At 39.7% G+C, this 11284-nt stretch overlaps 1 protein-coding gene across 1 annotated transcript; it reads left to right on the top strand.

Moving 5' to 3' along the window:
- Positions 1-6151: 6151 nt before the first annotated feature.
- On the top strand, positions 6152-10904 carry LOC143893128 (putative linoleate 9S-lipoxygenase 5). The gene is made up of 8 exons (XM_077398112.1): positions 6152-6528; positions 6961-7201; positions 7413-7751; positions 8118-8203; positions 8296-8403; positions 8563-8867; positions 9190-9453; positions 9971-10904. Exons 1-8 carry the CDS (start codon positions 6250-6252, stop codon positions 10737-10739), a joined length of 2391 nt encoding a protein of 796 aa, XP_077254227.1. The 5' UTR covers positions 6152-6249; the 3' UTR covers positions 10740-10904.
- The last annotated feature ends 380 nt before the right edge of the window (positions 10905-11284 follow it).

Here is an 11284-nt window from a genome sequence, read left to right as displayed (position 1 = left end):
TAGAGTAGTTGTTATTTAATCAGTTCAACACAACCTGACCCAAGTTGCACCCATAGGTACAAGGGTGCCCCCATTGGACCATTCTTCAAAGTACACTTATATAGTGACACGGAAAAATATAAAATTAAAAGATTAATTAATGCGCTTTGGTGAGATGGTCTAGTGGGGCACCCTTATATCTGGTTTTTTCCAAGGGCGCTCTTCAATTTAGCATTCCTCTTATTAGAGAGGGTATGTTTGGTACTACTCGTGACAGAATGTTAGAAATTTTAAAGTCAAGAAGTTACTTTTTTGAACTTAAAAATTGAAGGGAAGATTCAAATTGAAATATCCGCTTGTTTTCGAAAGCTCGTCTTTCGTGTTTGAGTATGACTTGAACCCAAGATCTGGGGGCGTGTGGAGTAGGTTTCAACTCCAATGCAAAAATGTTTAGTCCCACTTTGGAACTTTCAAGAAATTTTCATCTCCTTATAAGAAATGGAATGGAGGAAAGGCTTGAAGCCTTTCAGAGGGGATTGGAATTTGTTGGGTGACCCGATTTTACATGAACCCAAGTTCATATAAAAACACACGTGCGCGCGTGGCCAAGCTGGGTTTGGGAACCGGTCCGGGTTTCGGTAAATAAAAAAAATATCTTTATGGTAAAAATCAAATTTGATTTCTTCCTTAATTTCTAAATATTTTTATTTCCTAAACGGTTTTATAATTACACCCATTAAGATTTCTTACCATTTGTGAACCGTTTCATCTTCTCCAACAGTCACAAAACTATTGGGAGAGAAACGTTTTTCTCTTTAATGGGTGATTACTTCTCCCAAGAGTCATATTTTCTCTCTATAAAAGAGAGAAGGCAACACTATTCCAAATATGAATTTACATATTTGGAATAGTGTTACAGATATTACTCAACAGAAACATCTTGGTACTTTACAGAAAATTACAGTTTTCTCTCCTTATATTTTGTTCCTTCCCCCTCCGTTCCATTCCGCGTCTAAGTACAGTTTCAAGGTGATTTGAAGTGGACCAGTCTAGCGAATGCACGTGGACTGGAGCTTGTTTGGGCTATTTTATCTTGGAGCGTCGATTTGCAGATCCCGGGTACACTGTTGGGGGTGAATACGATTTTTAAGGAGAGTGAGCGTGTGGCACGACTCAACCTTCATTCCTCCATCTGATTTTCGCAGAGGGTTTTCGTGAAAACGTTAAATCTAATCTGTTTTTACAAGTTTCATTTCAATTCTAGAATTTTTTGGGTTCAAGTTGCACCAATTTGGGTCGAGTAACCGACTTGGATTCGAGTAACTAGTCTTGCGTTCATGTACCAATTTGCGTAGGACGTAATTACTTCATTTTGGGTTCAAGTAGGCCATAGATTAGTCCCTATTTGATCTTTATCTTCCGACAATCTTAATAATTGTAGTATTCTTATCATCAATTTTACAACACACTATTGGAGAATGAAATCAAATATTCTGAGATTAGAAGACTTGATTTGATTAGGATATATTGGTTGATTGGATTAGATTAGGCAAGTGAATTAGATTAGGATAGTATATTTCCATAATTGTCTTATTCTCTTGATATGGTAATGAAGATCTCGGAATATTTGATCTTGATTTGATTCTCTAATACACACAAGCATGTCATCGTATTATTTTTTCAGCTAAGATAAAGAGAATCCAATGCATCGAAAGGTGAGAAGTTATCTTCTGTACAGTAGATATATACCATATGATATGGCGCTGGATGGAGACTCATGTGGACTGCATGGAGTTACTGAATTCCGTTTTCCAATGAATACAGCTGTGCAATCCACACGTGTCACGCACCTAACATTATCCTGCATTCTTTATATAATCTGCAACACTGAATTCCTCAGCGCCTCCACCTTATTTTATCTTCGAATTATCGACAACTTAGTTCCCAATAACCACGTATTAAAAGCAAGGCTAAGAAGCTGAACTTTGGAAAATTCATATGTAACTTGATTTTATTTGATTGCCCTTTGTAAATTCATTAGAATTGTAGAGGTATAAATCCCCTTACTGCATTCTGTTTCTCTTTTATTAAGGATATGAATTAACCTCCTTTTATCAGATTTGCATAGATGAATGCTATTTTTAGTATGAAAAAGAGAGAAAATTCATAAGAATTATCAGATAAGCTCTAAGTATTTGTGTATGGGACAGTAGCAGAACCCTGCCACCGAAATTTGTAGAAGGTTAGAAAAATATGAGGGTTTTGCTCAGTATTTGCATTTAATTGCCCTTGGGAACATGATTTTACACTTATTTTGATAATAAAATCTCAAAAGATTTGTAAAAATCTCTCCAAGGGAAATTAACCCTCAAGCAAAACCCAGAATATGAAAAAGGAGAACTGAATAAAAGATAGACTGACACTGGAATTTGTGTAAAGATGAGGAGGAGAAGAAAAGACAATTTCAATATGATTTTACGTGGCAAAAGTAAGGAGAATCTAGAAAAGCTTACTGGGTCTACTCTAATGGATAACTGTAGATCATCTGATATCTGCAGTCTTTTGTTTTGATAATGTTACTCCATACCGATAACAATTCCCAATTCAAATACACACGTTTATTTACTGAACATTCAATAAAGACATTAAATTTATTTTTCTACCAATTTTGTCGGACGAGAAAATATTACTTTACGTTAGTGCATGTGAAAGACAAAAGATACGGTATAAGAGAGGTATAATTTAGGCTGTGGCCTGTGGGATCTATTGTTGAGTTGTTGGGTAACAAGGGGCACAACCATTTATTAGGGTCCGTTCTGTTTCAACGTAAAAATGGAAGTAAAATTTCTTTAGTGTCGCAAAAATGAACATAGAACAAATTTTACGTCCATTTTTACGTCAACAAAATGAAATATTCGCACTTTTTTTTACTTGGGACAACCCCTAAATGGAAAAGAACAGTCATAAATACACTGAATGTTGCTGTCTCGAGTGAAAAAAAGTGCCAATATATCAAGGGCAGTGATAAATCGACCCCCTAATATCGTAAATCGACCTCATCTCTCTCTGCACTGCCCATATGGGGTCGATTTAAGATATATATGGGGTCGATTTATCGCTGCCCTATATCAATTCCCTTTAGACCACGTTTGGATACCAACAAGATTTAGATTTGGATTTAGTTGATATTTTCCAAATCAGTTACAACAGTGCAAAAAAATCCGATTTTCAATTCTTTTCTGCGAGACATTATTTGGAAATCAACTTTTGTGGCAACTTCCGTCACTATCGCTGCTCCTCAACGTTACTCTAGCAACAGCGAGACATCCCTCCCTCCCTCAGTCGATCTCTCTCTTTCTCTCTCTCTTAAAACATGATCATGAAGATGATTGATGTGTTTTGTATCCAAAACTCAAATCCAAATCAAAATACAAATGCATCAGGTATCCAAACGGGCCCTTATTTAACTAATAAAAGCGAGGATTTCCATATCAGACCTATCAATAACTAATCGGAGGAATGCCTGAAAAGGGCACGACCACATTGCACGTAATACAATGAGGGCGCCCCTACTAAGGCATAGTGGGTCCTAGAGACGAATCATCTGAACCGTCCATTTGAAATGTCTTGCTTTGGACCTACTATGACCAAAAATCACGTTAGTATTTGAGTCAATCCCTGTATAATTTGATTAACTTTTCCTCTATATCTAATTGATCGATAGAGGTTTTCAATATATATTGTGAGATACAAATATTATCAAGGGAGTGTCTGGGCAATTTTTAATCACATCTTTCTCAAGTCATATGAATTAAGTGAATACGACAAAATTCAGCTACGAACTCTACGAGTGGGCCCTTCTCTCTTCAAAAAAGGAGTCACAAAATGGCTCTCTACCTAATATAAGGAGCTGGTGCTAGCTTGCCAAATTCAGAAGACTGTAAAACTCTTTTGCTAACGGGAACTGATCGACTGTGAGCTTGTGAAACAACAAATTACTCCAAAAGGTTAAGCTGTTGGAGTTGGTGTTATTTAATCATTTATACTTCAACATTCCCCTGCATGTGTGGCCCCTATTTTTGGGGTTGACCGTACATGTGGATTTTAAATATTAAGGAGTTGTGGGTCCTGAACCCAAGGCTTAGCACAAGACTACAGCTCTAATACCATGTCAAACAACCAATTACTCCAAAAGCTTAAGCTGTTAGAGTTTGGTGTTATTTAGCCATTTATACTTAAGGGTGCAACTTGGGTCGGTCGAGTTGAGGTTTTGCTAAAATGCTAATTAGAATCAACCTAATCGTGACCCCGATTGTAAGGTAAAAACTCAACCCGAATGCCTAAAAATCGACTAGAGTTGCACCCCATTTTATACTTCAACGGAGCTTGTCTAGTGATTAGACACAATGGTGTGGTGAGGCTTACGCAGTTCTCCACGAGCAACTTTACTCCAGACGAATTGATAATCAACCACCACAAGCTTTGCATGAGCAGTAAAAACAGAATTGGTGAAGCTGGGGGAATCCGTTCTAAAAACAACATGACATCCTCTATCGTGACACATTCACAAGGCGACAAAAAGAGAGCTCGAACACCAAAAAATGCCAAGAAAAAACACCGTGAAAAATGACTAAATCAGTAGGCCACTTTTCTATGGTAAAATTACTAAAAGCTGCCTCCCTCTTAAATGAAAATAGGTGAATTTATTATCTATATTATAGCTCTACGCGGGAAAACCTTGGGGAAATTTTGCCTATAAATACACACCTCCTTTCATTCACAAACATCATCTCTCTCTCTCTAGGGGGTTCTTCTTCTTCTAGCTTCCTTTCTTTTCTTCCATTTTTTGTTGAGTGCGTGGTTGTTGATTGAGAAACCATGTTGCAAAACATTGTAGGCGGGTTGACGGGGAACCGTCAAAATGGGAGTAGTGGTATGAAGATCAAAGGGACGGTGGTGTTGATGAAAAAGAACGTTTTGCAGTTTAATGACTTCAATGCAGCCATCAGTGATAATCTTCATGACCTCTTGGGAAAAGGGGTTGGTTTTCAGCTTATCAGTGGTGATAAAACCAACCCAGGTGAACTTCTTTACTTCTGTTGCTTTTGTTTGGAAAGAAAAAGACTTCATAGTATCAAAAGAGTACTCTTTTCATTATCAAAAACAAAACAAAACAAAACAAAATTATTTTCTTCTATTCATATTTTTTAGAGAAATATTTATAGTCTTTCATATCACATTTCTTATTTATTTTTCAAAGATAGTTGTACTTAGATATGGTCTGTTGCAACGGAGGGCCATTACAACTCTGGCCCATTGCCATTTGTTGTCACTTTATGGACAGAACTTGATCCAATGGATGGGATTTTCACTGGGCCGGCATGGGACCAGGTCTATATTGTCGACTAGTAACCCTTTTTTCTTTGCTTTTGCTTCCTTTTGGACGGGAATGAAATGAAGGGTTAGTCAGCTTTGGGTAGCAAGCTCACTGATTAATAAACACAAGTTATTTCTTTTGTTAATCTCTTCTTCGAACTGATAGAAATTCTTTTATTTTCTTATTTGAATGAATATTACTTTACATCCTCTTGTTTTGATAAATACGCCTCTATTTATGTTCATTCAAAATCACAGTTAGCTGGTTGGCAATTGGAGGCTTCTAACAACATCTGTACAAAGAAGTTATATGTATAAATAGAAGAATAGAAAAAATTATAATAGGAAACCAAGGGAGGGCGCCAGGAGCATTACTTCCAGCCCACCCTAGATGTGGGCTGGGCCACGTGGGCTAGACCACATGGCCCTTCGTTTGGGCTAGATATTTCAAATGTTCTAGCCCTCATGTAAGGCACATAGGAGTGGCCACTTTGCTTATGGTGCACTCCTGGGTGTCTTCCTAGCATTCCTCGTATAAAGATAGTTCTTTCACTTAAAATGTACAGAAATTTCTAAAAGGAAAGGGGCTGTTTAGGCTTCATCATAAGAGGAATTTTCCAGGCCCCACATTTTCCATGTCTACGTGGTTGGATCTGTTGCCAAATGTCATTAAGAACACCTTGATTGCATGATCCTTGGTCCTTGATCCGTCAAGCCTCATTTAAAGCAATGGATTTTGCAGTCTTTTATCTTACACACTGGATGTCTGTTCGACATGGACGTAGACCATGTGGGTCACCTCGTGATCTTTTACAAGATCAATAATTTGATCCTTAATTTCTTACTAAAAATCCATCTTCTTTGTGGGTTCCTATAGACAAGAGCGGGCGAGGGATGGTGGGAGAGATTGCCTATCTGCAAGATTGGAGTGCGCCGAAGACATCAATTTGTGCAGGGGAGTCGTTGTTCAGCCTTACGTTCACTTGGATCGAAAGCATGGGAATTCCTGCGGCTTTCATTGTGAAAAACTTTCACGGTGAAGAGTTCTTCCTCAAGACCGTCACCCTCGAAGACTTTCCCGGAATTGGAAATGGCCGCATCCACTTCGTCTGCGATTCCTGGGTCTACCCTGCTAACAAGTACAAGTATGATCGGGTGTTCTTCTCCAACCAGGTAATTAAATTACTTAAGTTAACTGAGCTAAAGATAGTTATATCAGAAAATGAACCACATTAAGGCTTTGTTCTCCAACCTTCAGGTCAGAGGTTCAATCCAGCTTAGCTACCAAGAAAACCACATTAATTGTATAAGAATGCATTTTAATTTAGCTAATTTTCATAAAGTGTTGGGACCCAAGTACACTTAAAAGCTAGCCGTTAAGTGCCCTAAGTCCTTATAAGCCCTTCCACATCCATTCAATTCTCCGATATGGCCTTTCGGATCGTTTTGCTTTCAAACTTAATAAGAAGTTTGCCAGGCATGTCTTGTGAAACAAACAATTACTTCAAACGCTTAAGCCATTTAGAGTTGGTGTTATTTAATCATTTATATTTTAACATGTCTTCTACCAGCTCTCTTTATTTATTTATTTTGGTTTATTGGCAGAGCTACCTTCCAGGCGACACACCTGACGCTCTGCGTAGGTACAGGGAAGATGAGCTTGTGAATCTCAGAGGTGATGGAACAGGAGAACTTAAGGAGTGGGATCGAGTTTACGACTACGCCGTCTATAATGATTTGGGAGCCCCCGACCTCCGTCCCTCTTTAGCACGCCCTGTTCTAGGAGGGTCCAAGGAGCACCCTTACCCTCGCAGGGGACGAACAGGACGTAGACCCACAATGAAAGGTGAGCCATTTCAAGACCCTTTTCCTCTTTCTCACAAACTTGTTTGCATTGCTTTGATTGGCGAACTGGGCTTAAAATTTGATTTTGGAAAACAGTTTTTGCACTCCTTTATTTTCGAACTAAACACTATTTTGATTGGTTTTTTATAGCATCCTGAAAATTGTAACAAGCTTTCAGAGTTGATTTTTTGTGTTGTTATCGAAACAAGCAGATCCAAACTCAGAAAGCAGATTGCCCCTTCTGAGCTTAGACATTTACGTACCAAGAGATGAGCGATTTGGGCATGTGAAGATGTCTGATTTCCTGGAATATGCTCTAAAGGCCTTGGTTCAGACCTTGCTCCCATTGCTGGAGGGTCTCTGTAATTCGACGCCGAATGAGTTCGACACCTTCCAAGACGTTCTGAATCTGTATGAGGGAGGGATCCAGTTACCTTTCACTCCCGTGCTCGATGCAATTAAGAATCTGATCCCCATAGATATGATCAAGGATATGATTAGCACAGATGGCCAGCGGATTCTCAAGTTTCCATTGCCTCAAGTGATTCAAGGTATGTGTCATTGAATCTAGACAATGGCTATATGGAGTTTGTGATGGAATTCTGCTAATCAAAACAAGAGATAAATGTGAAACAACCAATTACTTCAAAAGCTTAAGCTATTAGAGTTGGTGTTATTGAATCATTTACACTTAACACTTCCCCACCATGTGGGGCCCTCTTTTGGGTTCGCCAACCCACGACCTGTGGTGAGGCAATAGCTCTGATACCATGTGAAGCAATCAATTACTCCAAAAGCTTAAGCCATTAGAGTTGGTGTTATTTGATCATTTATACTTAACAATAAACACGTGACTACTTGTCTGATTTTTTTTATTTTTTTTTTGCTGTATTGTTTTCGTACAATTACTATGGCAGCTGATAAATGGGCTTGGAGGACGGACGAAGAATTTGCACGAGAAATGATTGCCGGAGTGAACCCTGTTATCATTCGCTGTCTCCAAGTAAATTAGAAAACTTTGATTTTTCTATGATTTTTTCAAGGTATTTGCTAATGGTTTAAGATCACTTCTAATATAACATATTTTGTCTGCAGGTGTTCCCCCCTGTGAGCAAGCTCAATCCACAAGCATATGGTAACCAGAACAGTACGATAACCACTGAACACATTCAGAAGAACCTACAAGGGTTAACAGTAGATGAGGTATTACTACTGTTTTATTGATGCAACTTTCAGTAATTATTCTTATTTTCAATAATTTCTCTAGTACTTTAAGAGCTCAGACGAAACCCATTTAGCTGTGTTGCGCATTAGTAGTCTGCTTGTAATCACTAGAACAATGGCAACTTGATTCCTCTGCAGGCACTAAAGAACAACAGGCTCTTCATCTTAGATCATCATGACATGTTGATGCCATATGTGAACCGGATAAACTCAACCACGACAAAGCTCTACGCCACAAGGACTATCCTCTTCCTGAAAGATGATGGGACTTTGACACCATTGGCAATTGAGTTGAGCTTGCCTCACCCTGAGGGAGAGAAACACGGGGCGGTCAGTCAAGTCTACACTCCAGCCCATGAAGGTGTCGAGGGTTCAGTATGGCAATTGGCAAAAGCGTTTGCTGCCGTGAACGACTCTGGCGTTCATCAGCTTATCAGCCACTGGTATGATAGTCTCTATCTCTGGACATATCCAGGGATCTTGGATATGAATCCATATTCTGTCAAACCATAATGTTTGGACCCGGATACAACTCACCATTAAGGGGAGAGTGCCCAAGTCCTTGTAAGCCCATCCACAACCATTGAATTTTCCCGTGTGGGATCTTTACTTTTCACGTGGAACCCCCAACACATAATCTGCTCTTGGAATATGTATCCATAAATGATCCATCAGATTAAAATTAGTGTTGACACAATTAAGAGCGAGCCAACCCATGGATTCCACCACGCCGCTGTTTTGTAATCTGTTTGAATGCAATTGCAGGTTGAATACACATGCATCAATCGAGCCATTTGTCATTGCAACCAATAGACAGTTGAGCGTTCTTCATCCAATCCATAAGCTTTTGAATCCTCACTATCGGGATACAATGAACATAAATGCCTTGGCTAGACAGACCCTCATCAATGCCGGCGGGTTGCTCGAAAGCACTGTTTTCCCAGCAAAATACGCTATGGAAATGTCTTCTATGGTTTATAAGAACTGGGTTTTCACCGAACAGGGACTTCCAGCAGATCTCATCAAGAGGTAATTCAATAAACACCAACACTAAAATGGTGTTTGATGACCAAATCATCCTCTTCCAAAATGAACCCAAATTTCTCTCTCTTCTTTCAAGGGATACTTCAAAGAAAACCAACACTAACATGGTCTTTTATTACAAAATTATCCTCTTCCAAAATGAACCAAAATTTCTCTCTTGTTTCAAGAGGTAGTTCAAAAACCCAACACTATAATGGTGTTTGATGGCAAAATCATCCTATTCCAAAACAAACTCAGATATCTCTTTCCCTTCTTTCACGAGGTAATTCACAAAAAAAACCACTATAACATGGTTTCTTAAGATCAAACCATCATCTTTCAAAATAAATCCAAAACAGAACACTAAAATAAACCCAGATGGCATTTGATGAACAAATCATCAAACCCAGATATCTCTTTCCCGAGGTATTTCAAAAAGGAAAAAAAACCTCTATAACATGCTTTTTGATGATCAAACTATGCTCTACCAAAATAAACCCAAATATCTCTTCACTTGTTTCAGAGGAATGGCAGTCCAAGATCCGAGCCAACCCCACAACCTACGCCTACGGATCAAGGACGGCCCATACGCTGTTGATGGCCTTGAAATCTGGTCAGCAATCGAAACTTGGGTGAAGGACTACTGTTCCATCTACTACCCAACTGATGCTGCAATCCGAGCTGACTCAGAACTCCAATCCTGGTGGACTGAACTCCGTGAAAAGGGCCATGGAGATAAGAAGGACGAACCATGGTGGCCCAAAATGCAAACCCTCAATGATCTAACCCAAACATGCACCACCATCATCTGGGTAGCCTCTGCCCTCCATGCAGCCGTTAATTTCGGACAGTACCCTTATTCTGGTTACCATCCGAGCCGCCCAACCGTTAGCCGCCAGTTCATGCCCTCCCCTGGCTCACCTGAATACGCTGAGCTCGCAAGGAACCCTGACACAGTCTTCTTGAGAACAATCACATCTCAGCTACAGACCCTCCTTGGTGTTTCACTCATAGAGATCTTGTCCAAGCACACTTCGGATGAGGTCTACCTCGGACAGCGATCCACAGCTGAGTGGACGGCGGACTCGGCCGCATTGGAAGTGTTCAAGAAGTTTGGGAAGAAGCTGGTGGAGATTGAGAATAGGATCATAGAGATGAACAATGACGAGAAGTGGAAGAACCGTACTGGGCCTGCCAAGATGCCTTACACCTTGCTTTATCCGAACACCTCTGATTACAGTGGTGTTGGTGGGCTCACTGGAAGAGGAATTCCCAACAGCGTCTCCATCTAAAGCTCCGTCAGTCCTATCCTTTTTCTTGTTTCCTCTGTTCTGTGTTTTGCGCAATCTGGTTGTTGCAGTTTGCTTGTCCTTTTTCTTGTTTCCTCTGTTCTGTGTTTTGCGCAATCTGGTTGTTGCAGTTTGCTTGCATAAATAAAGTTCTAGCAGTTTGGGATCTTTGTGGCATTGTGTTTCTTCTTAGTAATTGTCCTGTTTTTTTTTTTTTTTTTAATAGCAAAGAATTGTTTTAATAAAGAACGGAGCCCTATGGACCCAGAGATGATCAAGTACAAGGCAGACAAGAAATGAACCGTCAAGGGGGGAGGAAATTGAAGATTTCCAACGCCGCCCAGAGGCTCCCTCCCTAGCTAGCCTATATCGGCCTCTCCATCCGCCGATCTTCTTACATGATGAAAAGAGATGAATACCCGGCCACTCGATCCAAAATCTCATCAATCCAATGAGCAAACCACCAAGGATGGGAGAGACTTCCCTTCAACCATCTTATAACATTAAGGGAGGTACCTTCCAGTATAACCTGATCTAGAATGCTATGC

Source organism: Tasmannia lanceolata, unplaced genomic scaffold, assembly GCF_043159265.1.
Source record: "Tasmannia lanceolata isolate RefF3 unplaced genomic scaffold, GAP_Taslan_0.1 ptg000015l, whole genome shotgun sequence".
NCBI classification, from domain to species: domain Eukaryota; kingdom Viridiplantae; phylum Streptophyta; class Magnoliopsida; order Canellales; family Winteraceae; genus Tasmannia; species Tasmannia lanceolata.
This window is presented reverse-complemented; position numbering and strand designations above follow the sequence as displayed.